Here is a 25,858-nt window from a genome sequence, read left to right on the forward strand (position 1 = left end):
TTGTATAGCACATTTATTCAGTTTGTGTCTTTGGGATGTACCTGTTGCCCGGTCTTAACTGAATGTATTCTATAGACTGCAGGAATCTACCATGGCTGCACATTGCAGGAGAAAATCAATAATGGCAGATAAAGGATTCTTCCCCCACCCCAGGCGGTTTGTTTGCTACTGCTGATGCCATTGAGGACCCTGTGATAAGCTGCTGAAGACTCCTTCCCCCAGTTATTGAGATGCAAGCTCATGTAATAATCTTGTATGGGACTCTGAACTGTGTCCTTGGTTTTGCAGCACTGGGATGTCTTCAAGTATGTGGGCGAAGTATTCATCCTGGTTCCAGCCCTCCTGGGACTGAAGGGAAATTTGGAGATGACACTAGCATCTCGGCTTTCTACTGCTGTGAGTATTTTGGTCTTTATGGCTGGCGGGACAAATAGCCTGTTGGTGTCTCTGCTTTTTCCCCTCTATGCAGATATAGTTGGAGTGGTGTTCACTTATAGAGGTTTTATTGGAACAATGTTTGAGTCCAGTGGCACCTTTAAGACTACAAAGTTTAATTCTGGGTATAAGCTTTCATGTGCACACGTTTCTTCAGAGGGCTTGTTACATTTTTAAAATGAGTTCTGCCTTCTGGTTTCTGCAGCTTTATGCCATCCAGCTGATTCCCTTCCAAGCAAACAATGAGGGCTAGAAGCATGTTTCATCATTCCATGTGAAGAGACTCCACACTGGGGGAGTGGGGAATGAACAAGATATATTTTGAAAGCTGAGGATGGCAGCTCGGATGAAGTTAGAGTATGCGGAGGATGTCTGCATAGATAGCCTTTGTTCTCACTTCGATGCAGCTGGTGGAGGTATTCTTGCCAGAGCCAAGAGCCACAGCCCTTTTGGCCAACTTTCTATGAGACCTGGTCAGGCACTACACAAATTCAGAACGTGCAGGCAACTTAAATGTGCATATTGAGAACCATGTGTCATCTCCAGATAATGGACCTGCGTTGGGCTTTTTAATGTAAGTCCACTAATATGTCCCCTTCTCCCCCTTCCTTCTCTCCTTTGTCACTCCCCTTGCCAGGGGAGTTTTCATGGGTAACCAAGAACCATCCACTGTCATTGAATGAGGGCACTGGAATACTTTCCCAGGTTATACAGCTATTCTAGATTTAGTTTCCAAAAGCCATTGTGTTGCAAATGGGGAACGGAAGGTTTGAGCCTCTTGTGCAATGGTCAGTGTTAATATTACTTGTGCAAGAAAGACTTGTTGTTGTGCAGTGCTCCTCATGGATTGGCTGTGTGAAGGAGCCCCTGTGATTTGGGTTCTGGTTCTTAGTATTGCCATTCTCATTCCCAGAGAATGCATTTCATCCTTATTTCTGAAGGATATTGTAGCTTGCCAAAAAGGTAAAAGCTTTCAGGTCTTGTAAACACAAAGATGAGCAGCATGCTGGGCTCTTGACAACAATGGATATCTCTAATGGGTTCCTATTACTCTGCTGTAGAGTGATTGAAATACAAATTCTTCACAGTTCTGCTTGATATAAGTGCTTCAAGAATCAGAATTGACCCATCCCTGACCTGGATTACCCAGGCAAGCCCGATCACATCAGATCTTGGAAGCTAAACAGAGTTGACTCTGGCAAGTATTTGGACGAGAGACCTCCTTGGAATACCAGCAGTTGGGAGGCTGGAGCAGGCTTTATTCAGTCACTTTGAATATTCTCCAGGCCGCCAGTAGGGGTCAGTCACCAGAGGTCACCATGACTTCCAGGTGCATGAACACACTCACATTTTAAAAACTACAAAATACTCCCCCTCTCCCCCCAAAAATATATATTGACCATTTTGTTGTATCTGTGACTCATTGGGCCTCTCCTGTAACTGTATGACTGAATACTCCAAACTCTGTTTTAGCTAACCTGATCCTGTCAGATCTCAGAAGCTAAGCAGGGTTTGCCCTTTGGTAATAGTTGGAAGGGTGGCCTCCAAGGAATAATAACAGGGGCGTGATGCAGAGGCAGGCAACGACAAACTCAAACCTCTGAAACGTCTTTTACCTTTAAAACAAGGCTAGCTCGCCACCTAGTGGTGCATAACGCTAAAGGAACTAGGACTTCTGACTGCCAAACAATCTTAGGATCTCCTGACTGAACACAATGCCATACAGTAATCAATTAATTCTGTTTCATTAGTATAATAACTAGATTCAAGTTCAGCAGCACCTTGGAGACAAACAAGATTCTCAGGGTATGACCTTTCAAGAGTCACACGTCAGTTAGTATGGAGATCAGAGTCCTTTTATCCCAGTAAGAAGGCGGGAACAGTGTTGCATAGAAGGAAAGCAGGATGCAGTAGCACAATATACATAATAAGAGGGGACATGTGTGAGCATGGGTAGTGAGATATTAATATAATGAGGTCAATAAGGAAAACATGTGGTCCCCATACATACATCACTTGATAATGCTACTGCTGGGGGTCTTAGAGAAGATACTGGTGGGTAAGAAGATCTGGTTATTCTTTCCAGGGAGTTTTTTTTCTGTCCTCCTCCCCAAAACAATATAATTCTTCCAGTAAACCTAGGACACCAGCCAGTGGGGTGGAGATGGATATTACCTTAATGGGATTTACATTGAACTACTGGCAGTTGCAGAGAAGAGATTAAGCATTCTTTCAGCCAGTCATGTTGGTCTCTGAGCTGTCTACTGAACTCGAATCTAACCAGTCTATTGCAGACCAGTACAGCTACCCTCTGAAATTATAGCCCCTTGTAATTCATGTCTTCCCTCTCCCTGAAATTCCCTGTAATATCAGTAAACCTGGGGTTGGGACCAAATATTTACTACTTTGACCCTTCCACAAGGGAGCTGTGACTGGTGCTGGCATGCTTTGTGCATCTTTTGGCATTGCTTGAATCTCCCCACCATCTCAAGTCCAAAGTTATAAAATGAAGCTCAGAAGTGCATCTCCATGTTATGCAGAGAAAAGCGCTAGGGAGCTGTGAGTGTTGGCAGTGATCTGTGAGCATGACTAACCATCTGGGCCACTTCTGCCACTTTGTACTTGGTATTGGAGCACTTAAGCTCTGCTGCAGCATTTACTTTAATGATACTCTGTGCCTAAATATTTTCCTCCTGACAGCTAAGAGCTTCATATTTTCACTCTTCCCTTTGGATTATTTCCTAACACCTGGCTTTTATATATAACTTCTCTGATGAATACTACTTTTGTGCTGTGTTCGCTTGTATAGCAGGGTCAAAATGCATGTAGATGGATTCCAAAATCTCAAGCTTTGCAGCCTCAGCATTTGGGGCCCTGGTTGGCCAACAGAATTGTGTTCTCTTCATCTTCAAAGGGCCTAACAACACAATGTTTTCATCATGTTGGGTGGAGAGGTGGGTTCTGCAGTTCTGTGTTTCCCAAGTACATGAGGGCCCAATTAAGAGCAGGAGCACATCCTTTAGGAGAGCCAGTTTGGTGCTGTGGTTAAGTGCACGAACTCTTACCTGGGAGAACCGGGTTTGATTCCCCACGCCTTCACTTGCACCTGCTGGAATGGCCTTGGGTCAGCCATAGCTCTCGTATGAGTTGTCCTTGAAAGGGCAGCTGCTGTGAGAGCTCTCTCAGCCCCACCCACGTCACAGGATGTCTATTGTGGAGGGAGAAGATACAGGAGATTGTAAGCCGCTCTGAGTCTCTGATTCAGAGAGAAGGGCGGGGTATAAATCTGCAGTCGTCATCTTCATTAGAGAAAGGGGACATGTCATTTTCCTGACCTGAAATGGTCCTGATGGGGAGTGCTTCTTTCCCTTTGGTGGGAACGTTACATATAGCTCATCAGTATGTTTGCAGCCCCCAGCAGGACAAATACCACCCCACTCAGGACCATTTCAGGTTAGGAAGGTGTGCAGGCTCAACCAAGTATGGTCAATTGGTTTTGCAGTAGAAATTTGAAAATGTAACTGACTTGCCAAGAATAAGGCCTCTTGTAAACTTCTGGGTAGGAAAAGAGGCAATGGAGCATCTCTACATAGCTTCAGGGGGGAAGAGAAATGACAAATGGGCATGGACATAAATGTCCACCTCTTATAAGGAGCCTTTGCTGTTTTTGGTCTTGCTCACTACTTTTTAAAAGTCAATTTGGGTGCTGCATTGCCAGGTTTAAGTCAATTTGGATACTCCTTAATCTGATGGACAGTGAGATAAGCAGCTGCTTCCAACTTCAGTTCCTCACAGCTGTAATTCTGACAAGGGGTAGTGAGTAAATCACTGATCTGTGCTCTCTGGAAATACCTGCTCCTGTTCTGTTCTTCCCTGCTTCTTAGCTGTAATGAGCCACTGCTTAGCCATGTTCTTGCAATCCTTAAGACTCCCTAAAATGTAAGGGATTATTATCACTCTTCATAAAGATGAAATAAGGTTTTGATTTTGCTCTGCTTCCAGTGATTTATCTTCCTCCTCCAGAGTACCAGTGAAGCCTTTTTCACAGGTCTTGTGCAAGCTTCTTAATGTGCAAGTCTTGAATTGAAATGGTGCAGTATGTGAACAAGGTCCTGTAGTCTGGAAGGCATCCAGCAGCTGCAATAGTCATTTTGGGCAAAGCAAAAGGGACCAGGTCACTATAAAGAAACATTCCAGAAGGCTGAAACATAGTAGCAAACATCACCTTTGAGACAGTGCTCTCTGGTCATGATTCCTTGAGGAAAAAGCTGCAGGAAACAGTGTCTGAAATAGGCCTTAAGAGATCTGTCCCAGGTTTTCCAAAACCAGAAGTTATATCCCTGGGTTTTTCCCACATCCTGTGTAAATGCTCTAACCACAAAATTCTTTCTTGACCCTGACTTGAGGTCTCTTGGTAATTCTTCACTAAGTTGTCCTTCCACAGGGCTAAGTTAGAATTCTACCACTTAAGCCTCTGTAGCATTCCAGCAGAATTTAATGTTTGACAGCAGCAGAGAGGTTGGCGTGGAAATGAGACTCCCCCCGGTTGTGTAAAACCAATTTTCCTGTCTGCTCCCCACCCTCCTCTTGCTGTTTTCTAGCAAGCCCTTTCAGGAAGCTTAAATCTGCTGGACCCAATAGTGTCATCTAAATGAGTTTAGAAGACACCTTTGGATCCAGCAGATTTAAACGCATTGGTGTAGGAACAAGGTTGCCTTGGTCATGGAGTTTGTCTGCTTCCTGGTGCCTGTCTTACAGAGCAATGAATGTAATTGTTGGGAAAGCCACCCATAGGATTGGGCAGATATTTAAATGCATTATTGTGGCTCTCCTGCCTTCTCAAAGTCAGGACTTTGGGCCCATTGGAAAGAGTGTCAAATGCAACAAGCATCTCCTGTGCAAGCTCCATGGTGCAAACTAGACTGGGCTCAGTGTTCCTTAGTGTGTTGCTGCAGAAGTCTGACCACAGGTATAGGTTAGGAAGATACATTCCTCAGTAGGGGGCTAAAACAACTTTTCTGTATTCTGAAAGATAGTAAGTATGCCCTGATTCTATAAATGCTGTTTGTAGTATCTTCTTGCTACTCCTGGTACATCTGCATTTGGGCACACAGAATTGATGGGTGCTGCATTTCAAAGTAAATTATTATTATTGTTACTACTACTACTACTTCAATCCCTGCTAGTGGCAACACTTTTCTTTTCCAAGTGGATCATTATGGTGTGTTTTGCATCACTCTGCTCATCAGAGTACAGAGTTTCTCTGCAGGCTAAGGAGTCTTCATTCCCCTGACCTGCATGGCTTTTCTAGAAGAGTGCGAGGCGAGGGAAGGCTCCTTAGGCTGGAAGAAGGCTTCACGTTCTGCTGAGCAAAACAGTGAGATGCATGTGACTATTTCAATGACACCCCAGTAATTTATCAGGCATTTCTGAGGGAAAAAATGTCATGGTTCTGGATATATAAAATTTCACATTCAGTTCCTACTTATAGGGACTGCAGCAGAAAGACCCTTTTGCCCAAGACCCAGGGAAGCTGTTGTCTGGTAGAATTTGCCAGAAGGATATCAGATTGGACTCTGAAATAAGGCAGCTTCCTTACATCAAGGCTGAGATGGGATTGCATCCTTTTCCGCTGGATTCGAAACTATTCCACAGAAGCAGCCCTTTTTACCTAAAGAGAATTGTAAACTAGGGATGGGCATACAACTGGGAATCAGCAGAAAGGCATGGACCTGTGAACCTAGAAGGAAGGAACTCTAAAAATAGGAACTGAGTAGCTGCTCTGACTTTTGGTACTGACTCTGCTTACAAGGGGAAAGTAATGCCAAGCAGGAAAAAGCTTGCCACTTGTAGGTAGATACACCAGTGCCTGATTTCCTCTGCACGCAAGACAACTTGGTGCCCAGGATAAAAAAATATAGTGTTTCCTCCCATAAATGTGCAAGAAAACTTCCCAGTGGGCTGTGGGAAGCTGTGTTTTCCTATTCCCCTCCACTATCCTAGGCATTGCGAAAATCAGCCCCTTGTTGTGCCTCCTGTTAAGGCCACACAAATGTAAGGTGAAGTCACAACTGGCTCTAATGTCTCATCATATAGAGAGAGGCAGTTAGCAAGCACAGACTGGCAATCATGTCTATATATTTGGGACTTGTGTTTTCCTGACATAGTTTAAGTACATGAAAGAGCCTGAAGAAAGCAAGTGTTTGAAAAACTGGTGCTGGCAGCAAGAGGCCTAGGCTCACACTTGGAAAACAGTTCACTCTGCATTCTATCCCACTTGATGCAATTTTAATTAAATAAGTTTCTGTTTTACACAGCAGGATTCTTTGGCACAGGTTGAGGTGAAACCCTGGACTATTTATCAGATAAGTTCACCTCTTTGTGGGCTACAGTTTTGATCCATATGTGTTGGAATAACTTGAACTCTTTCTCTAAGGAAAGGTGTCCCAAGAAGGGCTTACCTGTGGGGAATGGGGAACCCAGGAGGGGTTTCTAAAGTAAGCCTTCTGTGGATTTGGTTGCTAAGCTTTCTGCTCAAAGAAAACTTAGAACCAGTTCTCATTATCCACGCATTAAGGATCCCAGAGTAGTTTGTTTTTTACTTTAAGAGTTTTTTCTATCCTGTTTAGGGGATTAAAAGTTAACCTAGCTGCAAGCAATGGCAGCTATGTTGATCCTTAACCTAATTGCAAGGGCTCTTTGAGCCATGTTCACAACAGTCCCTGAATGAACGTACCGCCTTGTGTTCTGCTCTTCTCACTGGCACTGGTGAGATGTAGAGCCATTGTAAGTCTGTTGTGTCTGCTGGAAGGTCTAGTTCTGATTAAATTTTATTAATCTTCATCCTGCATGACCTGAAAAAATGAGGCATGAAGTGAAAGCAACACCAGAAGCCACTTCACATAGCTACAACACATAGAAATGGCTGCTGGGGGAAAACTTGAGCCTGCCACTGTAGCTGGTATAGCTGTTGGTTGTATTTCCCAGCTCACAAGTTACATGTTTTGGCTACTACTTGGGTGGAGAAAAATCATTTTGCAAACCACCCATTAGCTTTTCTCTGTAATGACATGTGCTACTGTTCTGGTACTTTTTAGAGAGAGTGGGCTGCCATATTCTGGAGGTTCAGTAAGATTAGAACCTAGATAGTTTTACTCTGCTTTCTTCAAGTTTTTCCTTTTAATATCTGTCTGCAGCATTTGTTTCTTTCTACAGAGAGAAACCACCTTGCTCAGATTGGCCATGTGTTGTTGGTAGAATATACCTTTGACATCTTCATGATTGATAGCTGACATAGAATTTCAGAGTTGGTCTTGAGTAACAGCAAGGATTAGAAGGGAAACAGAACCCTGCTCGGTTAGGCATGATGCTACTTGATCCCAGGGGAGAAAAAAACCCAGAGTAGTTGCATAATAGGTAGCCCCACAGCTGTCATCAAGCTCTTTAAGGTAACGTGTACTTGAGGCTATCCAGAATTTCATGGCCATGACTGGTTATACTCTATTGATTTGTCAGATGGATGCTTACTTAGGGGTTTCATTCTATGAAACTTGGATTCTTTATATATCTCTTGCATTTGGGCAAAGCCTTTTGCTAGCCTATATACTGACTGCAGAGGCCACTGGTGTGATGCAAGAAATAACTGGAAAATTTGAACCTTGGGTGAAGCTTCAGTGATTGGGTGGTAGCATGGGGCTACACCTCAAACCTTGAGCAGTTTTTGCTTGAGAGGTGAGGTACAAATACTTTAAATACCTCCCATTTCCTCTTAGATCTCAGCTGTCACCAAGTGAAGGTGTGTATATTATTAGATGGAAAGTTCCACAAGTAGTTTTTTCTGGGCAAAAGACTCAAGTTTGCCTAGTACCACATTGTATCTAACACATTGCCATTAATGACTTCATTTTGAACATTATGCATTTGGGGGAAGCTCACAGTCCGTTCTGGAGTCCTTGTGTTGAGTCTTTCCTGTGACCTAGGGTAGCACAGTTTTTCCTTGGCTAGGGAACTGAAGGCACCATAGGTATTTCAACTGATTTAAAACCCCAGATATTGCAAAATCACCCAGTGTGTTCAGTGGGTAATCACCTGGCATGTGCTTTATTTGTTCCTAATCTTCACTGGTGTCACTCCACCCTTCTTCCTTATCAGACCTTGAGCCCCTTCCACAAACAGCTGAGTCAACATGACCAGTCATTTTTGAGCCAGAAATAATAACGCATGTTTCTGACAAGGTGGATGACTGCATCAGCAGCTTTTCTTGGTATCTACTGAAAGTCTTAGGGTAGGGGCTTCTGTTCTTGCTTATTTGAACCTTTAAATGCCAATAAAACTCAGCTTTCCACCCTAAATATGACCAAAGAGGCTGACTGCATTGCAGAAAAATGGAGGGGTATAGTGGCTGGTGTGTTGGCCTTGGTCAGATCTGTGTCAGCTAGGCATAAATCCCCACTCTGCCATGGGAGCTTGCTGGGTGGCCCTGGGCTAGTCACACACTTTCAGTCTAACCTACCTCACAGGGTTGTTGTGAAGATAAAAATGGAGAAGTGTGTAAGCTGCTATGAGTCTATATGGGGAGGGGAGCAGTGTACATGAAATAAGTATATAGTGGGTTTCTGTTTAGATAGCTGCAGCTTGTAATATTGATGGTCTGCATACACAGGAAAAACTATTGTAAATGCAAAACTTTGTCCTAATTCAGGTCTTCTCTTCTTCTGAACTTAGTTCTGAAAAGGCTTTAAATCCTGTGTAGTTGGGATGTGATTGAAGACAATTCCTAAAAGCTCTAGTAGATTGATGAGAGGTTCCCTGAACAGCAGTTTTCCACAGATTAACTTGTACAGTCCAAATCAGTGTATCTCACAAGCAAGATATAAAGCATGCAGTGAAAAGCAGAGTCAGTTGCTAAACAAGAAATTCCAGACCATGTTTGTACCACACACTGCTTATTTCATGGCATTTTTTTATTTTGCAGGCTAACATTGGGCAAATGGACACCCCCAAAGAACTCTGGAGGATGATAACAGGGAACATGGCTTTGATACAGGTAGGTTTTGCAGAAACTAACAGTGCCTTTGTGGGGTGGGGGGAATTTATGAGGAGGCTGAAACCTTGGTTGTGTCTTACTTAGGTACTTTGGGATTCATCGCCACTCCTGTGGCTATCAGTCCCAAAGAATACTGAGCAACATAAGAGAAGCCATGTTGGATCAGGCCAATGGCCCATCCAGTCCAACACTCTGTGTCACACAGTGGCCAAAAACCCAGATGTTATCAGGAGGTCCATCAATGGGGCTAGGACACTGGAAGCTATCCAACTGTTTCTCCCCTCCCAGCACCAAGAATACAGAGCGTCATTGCCCCAGACAAAGCTCCATCAATACGCTGCAGCTAATAGCCACTATGGACATCTGCTTCATATGTTTATCCAATCTCCTCTTGAAGCTGGCTATGCTTGTAGCCACCACCACCTCCTGTGGCAGTAAATCCCATGTGTTAATCACCCTTTGGGTGAAGAAGTACTTCCTTTTATTGCCACAACCTAACAAGAAGTTATTTCTCTCTCTGATTTAGTCAAAAGCCAGTCATAGACCATTGTTAATGACAGGCAAGAACTGGCAGCAGCAGCAAAGGGTATGTGGCCACAAGCCCTTGGCCAGAGTTATGGCTTCCATCTGACTTGGAGCAGAAGCATAGCTTTTTTTTTTTCTCCTCCATTAATATCTGGCTGTTTTCTAGGTTCAAGCAACAGTGGTAGGTTTTCTGGCATCAATTGCTGCAGTGGTATTTGGCTGGATCCCAGATGGACACTTCAGCATTGGCCATGCCATTCTTCTCTGCGCTAGTAGCGTGGCTACAGCCTTCATAGCTTCCCTTGTGTTGGGTAAGAAGGCTATTCTTTGGAGATGGGCAGGGAGAGGGGAAAGTGTTCAGTCTCTGCGCTGCTGTTGCAACAAGGCTAAACTGCCTCTCTCTGGTCCTCTAGGCATGATCATGATTGGCGTAATCATCGGCTCTAGGAAGATGGGCATTAACCCTGACAATGTGGCTACGCCTATTGCTGCAAGTCTGGGTGATCTCATCACTTTAGCTTTGCTTTCTGGGATCAGCTGGGGCCTCTACATAGAGCTAGGTAAGATAAAGGAGGTTGCATGGCCTTTTTATGTTGCATATTTTTGGTGCCATAAGAAAGTGACTGGAAATTATCTTGGATTCCTTAGCCCATCCCTCCTCCCCCTCATCTAGTTCTTAAGGTGCATTTGATGTTGCACTAGTCTAGCACAGACATACTGCTGACTTTCTGCAATGCATGGTTTGCAAAACAGGAGTTCATTGTGCATGCATCCTTCCTTCTCAAGAGCTAACTTTCTTTTCTCTTCCCTTGTCAGTTAGCTCCAAATCACATGTGCACTGTAAAGCTCAGAAACTTTGGAATGTGATTGCAAACTGCTCTTTCTGTGCGGCCATCTGATTTGCAAACTTAGTATTAATGTGTTTAAAACTACTGTTCTGTTTGTCACACATCAGAAAGTTGCTACTTACACATCTAGAGCTGCCTTCCCATGTTTCAGGTGTCCAGTCCAAAGTGCTTTCAGTGGTATTTACAATTTTGGCCTTACTCATGGTTTAGAGAACTACACACACATCCAATAGTAAGCTTCCAGTCCTTGCTCTGCTGATTCTCTTAACCATCACTGTGTTAATTGTTAATTCCTAGTGCTCACAGAACATTTTAGTGGAGAGTTAAACTAGGCACCAGGCAAAGGTCAGCTTGCACTTAAAACAAGAACCTTTCTACAAACTCCGCAACTGATAGCTGGAAATGAACCCTTAGCCATGTGGACTGCTGGATATCCGTTCAGACTGTATATATTGCAAGGGATGGCTATGTTGGAGCAGTGCATCTGAACTCCCAACATCGAGCTGTGCTTGAGTGCTGCTTAAATACTATGTGAATGAGAGCCCAGTGTTGGCAGGTTAACACAGGATGGGGGTGCTTTACTGCATGCTTCTGGGTGTGGAGTGGGATCTGATGTCTGCTTATCACCCTGGTTGTTCTCTGACTTCCTGTTTCTTTCCTCTCAGAGGATAAAGCCTATGTGAATCCTCTGGTGTTTGCTTTCTTTGTTGCTCTGCTGCCCCTTTGGATCATCATCGCCAAGAAGAATCCAGCTACCCGGGAGGTTTTGTACTCTGGCTGGGAGCCAGTCATCATTGCTATGGCTATCAGCAGGTAGGAAGGCTGCAGGTGGCTGTTGCAGAGAAAGATGCCTGTGGCCTTCTGCTCAAAATCTTACCTGGAGGAGGTTAAAAATGAGCGGGAGAAAACCACATAGTAGAAGTGGGTAAACCATTCCAAGACTGAGGTTTAAGTAGTTCTCTTGATCAGGATAAATAGTCTTGTAGACATGTTCTTTGAAATTCACATCTATTTAATCTCCATGTTTGGCAAAAAAAAAAAAATGCTACTCCCTGTGATGGTATTTGATGATATTTAGGTATTGTTACTGGGCTACTTACCAGCCCCAGATAAAATGTGCCTTGGGCAGATGCATAGGGAACCCCTTCATTAATCAAGTAGTCTGGCAGCCAAAAATGAGACTAGCAGCAGCAATCTCTTGTGCAGCTTTCAAGTAAAGCTATTGAATAAAAATACCTCTTACCCCAAATTGCATATGGCACCCAAGACAGTTGTTTGGAAGACAGATGGCACATAGAATTCACACTAGTTGGCAAGGGTTAGATTGGAGACTGGTGCTTCTGCAACACCAGTCATTCACATGGATCAAATTCTGGGTCTCATAAAATCTGCCTCCTACAATGGTCTCTTCACAGCCACCTCCTGCAGCTTTGTCATCTTTAGGATTAGAATCCCCTCCTCTCAGGTGCCATCTGAAGATCTTCTGTCAATATTTGCACACACTGATGTAGCAGACCCTCAAGAGTAGAGTTGGATCTACAGAGCCTGGGGATGAGAGGGCAGGATTCACAGTCCTGAAACTTGAAGATGGTTTAAGCACCAGGATGGTTTAAGCCCCACAGGGCAAATGTCTAGGTTATCAGAAGTGCTCCTGGAACCTGGACTCATCTCAAAGTGCAGATATACCATCTCAAATTTTAACAAGCTCAGACTGCTCATCAGAAATCCCTTGAAATAGAATACAGTTCAATGAGCAGACTGAAGAAGGTAGATCCTGTTCAGTCCAGTTCAAAATCGAGTTCAATTGGATTTTGTAATCTCTACTCTTCACTTCACTTGCCTTTTCCAGGACAAGCTGCAAATGGTTGATCCATGATTGAAAAGCACTTTGTACATGGCAGCAGCAGATGGGGGGGAATGTTTTGAATGAAAAAAACAACAACCCAGAAATGATTACCAACCTTAACTTAGTGCTTCATTGAAAACAGAAATTCTGCTAAGCAGTTACAAGCAAAGACTCCTTGTGGATGCCTTTAAAGCATCTAAAGGCCTACTCTCTCTTCAGCTCTTTTTTCTTAAAATAATTCTTTTTTGCAGTGTTGGAGGCTTAATCTTGGGTAAAACTGTGTCGGATCCAAATTTTGCAGGGATGGCAGTCTTCACGCCTGTTATCAATGGTGAGTTCTTTGTGCTAGCAGTGTTTACAAACTGCAATATCCAATTGAATCTTGTATAGCTTTGCTACTATATGTGGTGGGGGAATGGAAACTCTCACAAAAACAGTTCTGCTGCTGTCTCAGTTGAAGACTCAACAAAGATTCTTCTGTAAGGGACATGTGTGGCTGCTGCTCTAGACTCATAAGTCTTTGATCCTTAGGGAAGGAACTGAGCTCACACAGCTGCTTCTGTGGACTTACTGTACTGGTATCTTCTTCTTTCTGCAGGTGTTGGTGGCAATCTAGTTGCTGTCCAGGCTAGCCGCATCTCCACTTACCTCCACATGAGTGGGATGCCTGGAGAAGCCTCAGAGATGGCTCCCCGCAAGTGTCCAAGCCCTTGCAGTACTTTCTTCAGTTCAGGTAACCTTAAAATATATAGCAGTGGTCAGAATAGCCTGTGTTCATTGAACTTTCTCCCTTTCCTACTTTATTTTATGTTGCAGTGTCTAAAGAGGTAGGTTGGGTTGGAGCTTCTGCATAGAATAGGAGGTTAACTGGACACTTCTTGGTTATGCAAGTCAGAGTGCTTGGACGACTGCAATGCTAGTACTGTAGTGAATTGATCCAAATCCTTCTTTGCCTGCATACTACCCCAGAGCATACTTGAGGAGTTTCACATGGGTGTTGCAAAGAGTTTTGGTTGTGTTTCAATCTAGTTTTGCTTGTCCCGTTTTTCTGCTGTATGATGACAGAATGTTTATTCTTAAGTAGTCTTGATGCATAAAGGTCGCTCTCTCATTTAGCCTCAGCCATTTATACACAGGGAAGGGTGTAAATCAGTAGTATAGCACTACTAGAATTGCTAGCTAATAATTAAGGAATTCATGAACAGACCTGCATGTTTTCAAACTTTCCATCGTTAAATCTTCTGCTAGCTTCTGTAGTAATGCAGGAGGCTGGGCCTAGATCAATCCATACATTTCTGCTAAGTTTCTGGGCTCTGCATTACAGCTTCCCTAAAGTGTGGTCTGGCCTAAAATTCATATGCCTGTGCTTATACAGCACAGCAAAGAATAAGCCCTTTAATGCAGAATCTAGTACCTTCTGAAGAGTCTTGATTTTTTTTTTGTAATAATCATTTTATGAGCTGGGAAGTTAGGGTTTTTTTAGAATTTGTAGCCCTCCTAGGGTTTAAAGGGGGAAAATCCTTTAAAATGACAGTTTCTTTGAATAAGTAAGTGTCGATGGATTCCCTTATTAGCATTGCTCCCTGACACAGGCTGGTACTCTTCATAGACTTTTGCCTGAGAGTTTTGATTTTTTTATGATCCCTGATAAACCAACATAACTTCATTTCTAGTCCAGGAATAAAATGCAACTTTGTCATTGAACAAAATTATACAGTAAGAGCTCAGTACCGTTTCTTGTTTTGCAAGACTTCAGATTTGTTGCTAGCATATACAGTGTATGAATGCATTTATTTCCAATGGACAGAACTGAGGCTAAAACAATGCAGGAGATTGGCTTTCAAAACTTCTGTGTGCCTGCTTAACTTCTCTGCTGTCTCTTGGTGCATCCTACAGATGTGAATTCCCAGTCTGCTCGGGTGCTCTTTCTTCTGGTCGTTCCTGGCCACTTGGTTTTCCTTTACACCATCAGTTCCATGCGAGGTGGCCACACAACACTCACCTTGATCTTTATAGTTTTCTACATGACAGCAGCACTTCTCCAGGTAAGCCATGGCTCTGGTTGCCTGGCATGTATTGCCAGTGATCAACATGTGACTGGGATGTGGTTAGAAGAGTAGTTGCAGATCATCTATTGATAGTGGAAATCTGATCACCTCCTACAGTTAAGGGGAGTGATGCTTTCTCTGAAAATAATCCTGAAATGAGCTCAGTAAGTCTTTCCTGGGCAACCTCTTAGAACTGGCAGAGCTAGATATTGTTTTAGTACAATGGCTTTTAATGTGGGCCATTAATCTGGATTTTTTTGTGGGCTAGCATTTATTATTTTCTCCTAGGAAAGGATGCTTGAAAGGTTTCTGAATTAAAACCAGTTCTTTCTGTATTCTAGTACAGCATTTGAAAGCAGTAACACCCATGGTGAAAGAAGTGGCAGAAGCATTACTGGGTGGCAAGGAAGTGTGGTGTTAAAACTGGCACATGATATGAATCCTTGATATAATTTGTCATGGACTCTGGTCACTTCCACATTAAGACATGGTATGGTAGCCCTGCTGAATTTTCAGGAAAGATAAATAAAATAATAGTTCCTCATCAGTCTTAAGATACCACTATTAAAACACTGGCAAGTTGAGATCTACTACAAGTTAACTCCCAAGTAAAAGTCCTGTGACATTTGCTTGCCTGTACTACCTTTACAGCGTTTTCTTGACTTCTTAGCTATGATGTCTAAATTCAATGTTTTAAATGAACTAATCAAGGTCCATTGATGTAAACAGATCATGAACACAGACCATACTTGGCCAGGGAGGAGGAGGAACTGGCAGAAATTGCCCCCTCCCCTGTGTGAATGGAACTGCCCTTCCCCTTAAAAGTATAGTTGGGTTGGATTCAACACAGTTCTCCTAAGTGATTGCTGAAGTTCAAGCATTGATACTGCATAGCAATTTAATTAATGTTGTAATTAAAGAAAATAAAGTCTCTTCTTAACCATCCTATTTTTCTTCATTCTGATAGAGGGGCTTTTTTTATAATACTACACATAGGTCAGCATGGTTGCAATTAACACATTAGATTCTCTGTTGCCTATTACGCCAGCATTACCTAGAAGTATGCTATCGAATCAGCTGTTCACTGTCTTTATCACCATATCCTAAAACTGGTAGCTCTTCTGTAGGACTGCCTTGTGATGCCACTTTGAATAGTGTCCACATCTAGCATTAGTATTTTTGAATTCCTTGGTGACAGATATTGCTGTTTTCTGCGGTATTTAACACTACAGAATGCCATGCTATGCTATGTGATAAAAAAAACTGGCTATTGCTTTTAAGGGACCTGGCAATTTAAGAGATAAACATGCTCAAGAGACCTATCTTTATATTTTCACAAATACATAGAACATTTTTTTAACGTGTATAACCTTTTAATATGTTTTTTAGTATTGGGAAATCTTATGTTTTTGTTTACTTTAATGTTTATATAGGACCCCCCTCTCAGGAAGAGCTGCTTGAAATGCATTGGGGCACATTGAGTGAATGAAATTTATTCCCATGGTACCACTGTTTTGTTTTTTCATTCCTTCTGCTTGGTTATTTACTGCATCATTCAGACTTCCCTTTTTAAATGTTTTTATCTGCCACAAACACAGATTTTTCACATTTCTGCAAATTGGAGCTTTTCTTATATCACAGAAGACATACTTAAAGAATTTGAAAAATCTGTATAGCAAACCTACCAGTTTAGATTATTGAGTTATGGCAACTAAATCATCACCCAGATTTTAAAACATTTTTTGTTTAAGAACATTTTTATGCCACCTCTCCAGCAAGCTGCCTGAGGTAACTTACAAAATAAAGACAATAAAAACAAATATTTAAAAAATATTAATTAAATATATCATAAAAAGCAGGCCAGCATAAAAACATAGAGCATAAAAACAGACTACAGACAGATTAAAATAGCTGTGTCCTGACTAAAATGTTTTGTTTAAAAAATTTAATTAAAAGCCTGGATGAACAGAAACATTTGGCTTGGTACTTTAAAGAAAGCAACATAATTGCTAGGTGTGCTTCAAGGGCTCTACAAAAGAAGTGGCACTACTGGAAAAGCTCTGTCTCTGGTTGCCATCCAACTCACTTCTGAAGGGAAGGCGCAGAAGGTAGGGTTTGTGAGGATATTCTTTGGTTACTGAAGAATGGCACCTCTCTATTTTCACTGGCGGTCAGAATGTGTCAGACACTGTGCAGTTATAAGGAAAATATGCTCAGTAACTAGGAATTCAGCAAGAGAAGTAAACATGTTAAATATTTTCAAAGCTGGAAACTAGAAGAGGAGCACAAAGCAAAGTGAAATGAGATTTTAGGATATCCTGGAGGAATACCCAAGTTGGATCACTGTAGTCATTGTTGTTGTATTACTGCTATAAAATCTACAGTGTTGCATCTTATATGCCATCTGGATTTTCAGTGACTTAATATTGCAGGTTAGTCCAAACACCAGTAGATGTCTGAATAAACAACTAATCACTTTCTATGTGTCTACCTCAAAATAAGCAAAATAAACACTTAAAACAACTGCAGTACTTTTCTGTCATTTGCTTAAAAAAACACATTTTGCTTGGATCTTTTGTTATCCTATTTATTTCTATTCCTCTCCCTATGATAATTGTTAAAAGGGTAATGTGAAATTTCCTTTCCTGAACTCAGTGTGCTTCCCCCTGAAAATCTCAGTACCTTTTTTAAAAAAAAAAAAATCTAGCCCTTACAGCTGCAAATACATGCTTGGAATTACTTTAGAGAACCCTTGGAATCCAAAACAATGGGAGAAATAAGCTTTGTAACAGATAATTCTCTAAGACCTGGACTTTCTGAGCTTCAATATAAGTCAGTGATACTCAGTTTTAGCAAAACATGAATAAATTATATATAGTAGTTTAAAATGCAGAATAAATTATGCAATCTGAAGTTCTGATTAAGTTTCCATGTCAACCTACAAATTATGTGTAATGTTCGCTTTGTTTTGATTCTTCTCCCCCCCTCCCCCCCACACACAAATAGCTTGGAGCTGCTCAGCTTTGTAATTGAATAGAGATTAAACTACCATTAAAAGAACAACAGGTGTTGGGATACTTCTGGTACTAATAATTTAGGATGACTGTTGAATGTCTTGTAAAATGAGGTTATGGAGTATTTTTTGGGTGTGGGGGCTGGTAGTTTTGAAAGTAAAACTCTAAACCAGGGATATCAAACATACAGCCTGGGGGATGGAACTGACCCCTCTAGGTCTGTTATCCGGCCCCAAGCAAAGAAGAGACGGGGTGGCCACAATGCCAGAGAAGCTGCCCTTTGGGAGGAGGGAAAGAAGATGGGAGGGAGGGAGTCATTTATGTGATGGATATGCTGATGGAAATGGGCAATAGGGGAAGTGAAGGAATGGGAATGCCAGAGTATATCGGGGGGGGGGGGGGGAGATGTGTAAGGGACTGGAGGGGAGGGCCTCGGAAAGGTTGAAGTGCATGCAGTGGGGTGCATGGTGGGAACTCTACTTGTCAAGCCATGGGAGGGAGGAGAATCAGTGGTTGGGGTGAGAGAAGGTGATGAGTGTTTGTGTTGGAGGGGGTGGCCTGCAAAAGCAGGGAGGCTGATAAAACAGGAAACTTGAGCCACCTTAAAAACTTAATGAGATTTTGTTGCATCATTCTTATTTTCTAGGTATCTGTATTTTGCTTTTCTCACCAGATGGGGACCCAAGCAATTTAAAGTATTGTTCTCCCCATCTCTGTCTTTGTTCTCTCAACAACTGTGCAGGGTATGCTAGGCTGTGAGAGTGATTGGCCCAAAGTCACCCAGCAACTTCCATGGAAGGGGAGGCTTATGAACCTGAGTCTCTCAGATGTTATTCCCCATGCTCCTTGGGGTGTATGTGTGTCTTTCTGGAAGGTCAGGTCTCTAAGTAGGACTGAAGCGCAAGAAAGGAGTGGTCAGACTTGGGATTTGAAGGAGAGTGGATTGGTGTGGATCAATCACACAGACGTGGTGGGAGAAAAGGGCTGATTTAGGAGTTTGAGTCATTGACAGGTGGCTGGTGAATCTGTGGAGGGGTCATGATTTTTGCAGTGCATTGAGCAAGTTTTGAGGGTGGTGGCTCCAGTTCATTGGAGAGCTTTTATGTGTATAAGCCCTACGAGGAAAGGCCAAATGACTTGAGAGTGTTCAAGAGGAGGTTGAGGGTGGGACATCATTGCACTCTTAAATATTTGAAGGGCTGTCATTTAGAGGAGGGCAGGGAGCTATTCCTGTTAACAGCAGAAGAGAGGACTCAACAGTGGGTTTAAATTAGGGGTGAGAAGGTACCAGCTGGGTATTAGAGAACTTTTTTTACAGTAAGAGTTGTTCAGCAGTGGAATCAGCTACCTAGGGAGATGGTGAGTTTCTTCTCACTGGCAATCTTTAAGCAGTGGCTGGAAAAACACTTGTCAGGATGATCCTGCATTGAGCAAGGGGTAGGACTAGGTAGCCTGTATGGCTCTTTCCAACTCTGTGGTTCTATGATTCTATGTATGTTTTGGGGTGGACCTCTCTCTATGTGGGGAAGAAACCCTGCTTCACACACACAAATGCTTCCAGGGTTGCAGAGAGAAAAGTTGTTGCTAGTGTAGTGGGGAAATGCAGAGATGAAAGGGGACCCGTGGAATTACTTGTGCTGGGAAAGGTGGGGGGGTGGGATGGGCATAAAGTTCCCTAAGGTAGGAGGCATATTCAAGGTGGCTTACACATAGTGAGTCAGTACAGTCAACAAAATGAACTAGACACCTCTGCTCTCAGCTGCCTGTCCACTAATTGACTTGCCTGCAGGAAGGCAAGGTGGTCCGTGTCTCTTTTGACTTTCCTCTCCCCCTTGACCACACCTTATTTTCTACAACTACAGGCTGACAAGTTGGGGACAATGAATGATGGAGTGGGAGTCATTGTGAAAAAATGTTGGAGATGCTGATTACTCTCAGCTGTCTGCTGTGGCATCTGGGCTTTGCATAATTCTTGGGCAAACAGTGTGGGAGAGGATCTTCCAACCTATTCTGACTTCCCACTCAGTGTTTGTTGAAGTAGCTGTGTTTGTATGGGGGTGGGGTTGGAGCCAAACTAAAGCTGGTGGAAATGAATCATCAGGAAGAGAAATGCAGGTGCTAAATATAGGCTGCAACCCCCTGACAAGCTCACAGGCGCTTAAGAAGTTGGAAAGAAGCTTTGGCTGGCTAGTAAACTCATCTGAAATGTAAAGTTCCCATGTTCTCTGTACAGGGAGTTTCCCCTAATACAGCTGTCATTCCCAAAATGCAGCATTCAGAATGTGGTCAGAGGCCCGTAAGGTAAAGCGTCTGTTTCAGTAAGAACTGTGACTCTGGGACAGTCACAGCACTTAATAGCTGGTGCCTGCAGTGCTGCTAGTGAGAGATGAATAACTTCCTGACCACCCAGTAAACCTTCTCTTCTGAAAACTTTCTATGCACAGTGCCTCTGTCAATGAAGTACTTTATGTGTGCAGGTATACCCATGCACTCAGACACTATTTGCAGAGATCAGAGAGAAACAACTCCTGCTATAGGACAACAGCTGCAGCCACAAAGTGAATGAGGAAGCCAGTGGCGGCCTTGGCTTCTCTCCACTTCTCTAGGGTGACCTTTCTGTGTGTCTCGTCTCCCTCCCAGCAAGAGGAGAGAATAGCAAGCAGGGGTCACATCAACAGGGTTAGTGGTTTATTCAGTGGCTGTTGTTGAGGTGCAGCTCCTGCCATGTTGATTGGTAAGTTCATGTGCTGAAGAGATTGAGTGGGCCAGGCAGGAGGAGCAGCTGGTGTGCACCAAATAACTAGTTACCATTGTTTACTCTGGCATTTGAAGTGGGGATTTTACCCTCCATATCTGTCTGCCTGTCCCCCTGCTAGTGTCCAGCCCAAATAAATTGTGTAGTGACTAATTCTTATGAGTGACTGGATAACCTCTTTGTATGAAACCAGAAATTGGCCGGGGACAGGAATAGCATGTAAAAGATAAAGGCCCATGACTAATGCAACCACGTTTTGCCTTCCAGGTTTTCATTCTTCTCTACATTGCTGACTGGATGGTTCACTGGATGTGGGGCAGAGGCCTGGACCCAGACAACTTTTCAATTCCATATTTAACAGCGCTAGGTGACTTGCTTGGGACAGGTTTCTTGGCACTCAGTTTCCACATCCTATGGCTCATTGGCGACCGGGACACAGATGTGGGGGATTAAAGGCACCCTTCCTTGACTTTTTTCCACTTCCCAGCTCTTCCCCTTCCATGACATCCCTCCCCCCTTCCCCCAAGCCTTGCTGGCCACCCTTTGTCTCTCTTTGGGACTTTAACTTTGATACTGGATTCTCATTATTTTCAATGGGAATTTTATGTGGTTTATATTTCAAGCCAAGTTTGTACAGGAAAAAGTAGTTTTAAGGGCAAAACAAAAAAGTGTAAAGAGAATCACCAAGTGCAATTTCATAATGTCTAAACTAATAGAATATAACAGAAAATGGATCAGCAATTCAGATTTTAAAGAAACCCCACTTCCTCATTCTGCATCCACATGGGACACTAAATGTAAAGGGCCACCTGTTTGTCTATTTTTTAAAAATGTTTCAGATACAATTCAGGTTTATTTTGTTATTAAACTGAGGGCAAGAGTTCTTCACCTAACTGTTCTGAAACTGATTAAATGGTTTGTGGTTATTACATACTTATTGCATATCCACTTCCTGCTTGTCTGCACTAATAGTGTTCTCTCTGATTTGGCCACAAGCCTTTGACCATCATGCAAATAGCAAATATGGAGTTTGTTGCAGTGTATTACATCTTTCCCTTTGCTGATGAATGAGATCTTTAATGGACATTAAGTTACCCTGCAATATGTCTTCCTACCACCAACCATTCCAAATATGCTAGTAAGACCTTGAAAGCTGAGCTCTAGAATACTTGTTTATCCAAAGTTCAGCTCGTTAGTACTGGCCATTGTTCATGCTGATCATAGGTTCACCAATCAAGATACTGCCATTTTATATATTATCTTGTTGTAGCCTCCTGAAAAGTCTGAGTTATTTTTCCATGGCATCATGCCATTTCTCACTGAAAAACATTAAACTCTATTAAACATAAGCTGCCAACTGGCCATCTCCATTCTCAAAGGTTAGATTTTCACTTTTTTACACAGCAAATTATGTACTCTGGATGCTTACTCATCTTTTGGCTTTTTAAAACATGAGTCTCATTGACCACACTGTGTATGAGCCATATGACCTGCAAAGCTATGAACTAATTGGAATCCAGAACACTCTTGGTATCATGGATGCCTGGTACTAAGAAGTCTAATATTTTTGTGTGTGTGGTAAGCCATGCTTGTACACTCTGAACGGAGAGTGCTTTGCATCTACCAACAGTTAGGGAACTTGATACAAGATTATTGGGTGGATATACAACTCCATACATTGGATCTCTGGCTTTGCTCTGAGTAGTATCTATCATTCAGGGGTGGCCAATGGTAGCTCTCCAGATGTTTTATGCATGGCTGATGGGAGTTGTAGGCAAAAAACATCTGGAGAGCTACCGTTGGCCATCCCTGTATCATATTATTCCTAGTATACCATAAGGCAGTTGTTTTTGTAGTAAAGACCTTCATACACATTCATGGTTGAAAGCTCTTCACATGTGAGCTAAGGATTTGTATAGAAGGTTACATCAACCTTGTGTGTCTGTAACTACAGTGTTCTGTTAAATATACGTGCCTGCTCTTCTGAGCTGTTATTCCCTAAATACTGACATGTACTGACAGTGTTTCTTGCCTTTGCATTGTGCCATCTTTCAATTTTTGACACTAAGGTGTTATAGCAGGTCTTACTTTAGATTTCCTATAGTATTTCATCTATTTTATGTCTATAGAGGTACATTTCACTGGCCAAAAACTGACACAATGCTTTATTGGGGAATGTCATTTAAGTCTCATATCCTAAGAAAGTCTGAATATTGGGAATCTAGATTAAACACTTCAGATGTTTTGTTCACTGTATTCTTCAGCAAGTGGCCTACCACCAAGGCAACCATAATTTGGAGAACGAATCACGCAGATCTACTTGCATTAGCAGGAAATTACTTTTTTTAAAGTGCAACTAGCTTATTGAATGTTGATCTGTAGAGTGACTCCTATTCTCTGTGCTGGTTGTGCGCATGGAACAGTTGTATGTGCAGTTCAATACACATTTATATAAACAGCCTAAATAACTTTGCTTGCATGAAATGTATGAAAGGGAATCTTTTTCATTTACCACATTAATAAAGGGTTCTTCAGAACAGTGTCCTTGTAGACAGGAAGTCTTGTGCTGGATATTCAGTATTAGATTAAATTGTGTAAATCTAAAGTTGCTGGAATTTTAATTGGCTGTAAGTCATGCCTGTCTTTTGTCAGGCTTACTGTATTTCGCAGCTGCACAATTAGTTCCCCTTTCCTACTTTTGCATGAACAGCGACATATTACTTTATTGTGTATGTGGTTCTTTCCCAAATAAAGGTGAAGGCTGGTGATTATATTTGAATCAAGAATTGCAGGTCTCTGAAAGCCAAGATCCCAAAATTGATTGGCAACTCTGAACAGGCTATGCTACAATTTTATATTAATTGGATATTGCTTTTAGAAGGTTGGCTGTCCCTGACTTGATCAATAAGGACACTGTTGCCAGCAGCAAGTACCCTGGTTCAGCCTCAGTACCAGATGGATCACAAAATGGATTTCCCATTCATTATGGATTTAGGATTCAAGCCTTTGGCAGTACTGCTCAAATTCTGAAGGCATGATCAAAACAGTAGCACAGTTGGTACTTAAGTAACATTGTAATGGCTCAGTTGGACCACTGTGGCTGTAATGCTTAAAGTGGGATTACTTCAGAATATTCCTAGTGCTGTAGACCTTTTTTACTGTGGTCTGTGCACTGCAATTTTTGCTTAATATGCCCTGAAAAGGAAATCTGTGGGACCACTATGCTGAGGTGTCTGTAGGGCAATCCTTCCATTGCAAGATGATACCAGCAATATGGATGACAATGTCAGGGTTGCCTTACTTCTGACACTGACTGCTGAAATTTAATCCTCAAAAGTAGCTGAAGAGCTCTTTGGAAATATTAGGTTTTGGTCTAGAATGGATCTTCACAAAGTAACTTACAGCATTCTCTCTGAATTCATGAGGGCCTGAGACGTTCATCCTGTTGCCTTCTGGACTTCTAAAATGAGCTTTGTCTCACCAGCTTGTGCTGGATGCATCTTAAATCTTGACCTGACACACAAGCTCATGGTGTCTAACTGAATTTCATGTAAGTGTTTTGTCACATTATTGTTTTTCCCCTAGTTAACATCTGTATATCTCATGAAAGTGTTTAACTCTCCTAGTATTGGTCACAATTTAGCCCAAGGTTCAGAAGCTGAGTGCTTGGGTGATATCCCTGGTTTTTTTTGTCTGCAGTGGGGCTGAAGGTGGGGTAAGAATGGGGTGTTTAAATGAATTTCCTGTAGAATAATTTTATTCTCACCAGTTGCACTCAAATGCATGTATATTTAGATCTGGCTGAAAATGAAAATGATTGGTTTACACCTCTATTAAGAGAATTCTTAATTATTTATAGTTGCTGTAACTAAATTGACAAATGCCAACTTAACTGATAAATTATATTTGGTAAAATAAAGATTACATTTATTTATAAGGCTTTTGGTTCACTTTATTTTCTTTGCGATATCAGTGGCCTACAGGTGAAGATTTTGCTGATAAGTTCCAATCAGTATTTTAGACTTTGTCCCATTCCTACTGCTTCCCCCCTCTGGGTCTGTCCAAACTTCTTGTGTGCCACAGTCTAATGATGCCAACTCCACCATACCACTCCTGTTTCTGAAAAACATTTCCCATGAGCCCTTCATTTTCTTACAGTCAGTATTGCCTATGTCCCTTAATTCCATATGCTTCCCCTGATTCTCAGGGTAAAGGACATATATAGTGAGTGTCTGTGTATGTGTTTTTTAAAGAAGTCCCAATTGTTTAAAAAAAAGTGTGCCCCATTACAGTGGCTCATCTGAATAAAAGTCGTAGAATCTCTACAGTACTAGGGTTGAAGTGTGCATTGTTCTTACCAATGTGCCCCTTCATTCCCTGTATAGTTAGATATGGGGACTGAGCTGACTTGTTGATTCTCTTGGACATGTCAGTGGCTTTTTGTGACTACTCATGCTTCCCTTCGGAACATCCATCTGAACTGGGAACTGAGGAGTACCACACACTAGTGGTTCTTCTACCTTAAGGATAGGTTCCAGAAGGTGGTGCTAGAGGCCTTTATCCACTACCAATGATGGTACTTAACATCAACATCTACATGAAACTACTGACCACCTCATTATCCTGGGATATGGGATTATTCCGTGTGCTGAAGATGCCACTATTTCTCCTTTTCATTGGTGTCTGCCGGAGCAGGGAAAGTCCTGTGTAGTTGTCTGGAGTTGGTTGAGTGAGGATTATTAATGAAGAAGATATTGGATTTATATCCCGCCTCATACTCTCAATCTCAGAGTCTCAGAGCGGTCACAGTCTCCTTTACCTCCCCCCCCCACACACACACACACAACAGACACCCGGTGAGGTAGGTGGGGCTAAGAGAGCTCCTACAGCAGCTGCTCTTTCAAGGACAACTATGAAAGCTATAGCTGACCCAAGGCCATTCCAGCAGGTGCAAGTGAGGGAGTGGGGAGGATCTGGAATAATGGAACTACTGCTTGTGTGGGCCTTGTTAAACTTTATATTTTTGCAGCCTATTCTAGATAGGGGACACTCATTTTAGAGAATTTGCTGACCAGTCTCATGGGACCATGATCGAAGTTTCCTCAATAGAACAAAGGGCACTCACTCCATAGGTCCATTTTGAGGAAAGGAAAGGTCCCCTGTGCAAGCAGCAGTCGTTTCCAACTCTGGGGTGACATTGCTTTCACGACGTTTTCACAGCAGACTTTTTACGGGGTGGTTTGCCATTGCTTTCCCCAGTCTTTTGCACTCCCCCACCCCAGCAAGCTGGATACTCATTTTACTGACTTCGGAAGGATGGAAGGCTGAGTCAACCTTGGGC

At 42.4% G+C, this 25,858-nt stretch overlaps 1 protein-coding gene across 1 annotated transcript in view; it reads left to right on the plus strand.

The window, feature by feature from the left end:
• The window catches only part of SLC41A1 (solute carrier family 41 member 1), a 41,171-nt gene extending 16,717 nt beyond the window's left edge, over window positions 1-24,454 (plus strand). The window contains exons 3-11 of the mRNA XM_060231321.1: window positions 289-396; window positions 9,410-9,481; window positions 10,173-10,317; window positions 10,420-10,566; window positions 11,520-11,667; window positions 12,952-13,031; window positions 13,299-13,433; window positions 14,597-14,745; window positions 20,785-24,454. Coding sequence (XP_060087304.1) covers window positions 289-396; window positions 9,410-9,481; window positions 10,173-10,317; window positions 10,420-10,566; window positions 11,520-11,667; window positions 12,952-13,031; window positions 13,299-13,433; window positions 14,597-14,745; window positions 20,785-20,970 — 1,170 coding nt within the window. The 3' untranslated portion in view covers window positions 20,971-24,454. The remainder of the gene's footprint in view (window positions 1-288; window positions 397-9,409; window positions 9,482-10,172; window positions 10,318-10,419; window positions 10,567-11,519; window positions 11,668-12,951; window positions 13,032-13,298; window positions 13,434-14,596; window positions 14,746-20,784) is intronic.
• The last annotated feature ends 1,404 nt before the right edge of the window (window positions 24,455-25,858 follow it).

This window comes from Heteronotia binoei, chromosome 2 (genome assembly GCF_032191835.1).
Source record: "Heteronotia binoei isolate CCM8104 ecotype False Entrance Well chromosome 2, APGP_CSIRO_Hbin_v1, whole genome shotgun sequence".
In the NCBI taxonomy this organism is placed as follows: Eukaryota; Metazoa; Chordata; class Lepidosauria; order Squamata; family Gekkonidae; genus Heteronotia; species Heteronotia binoei.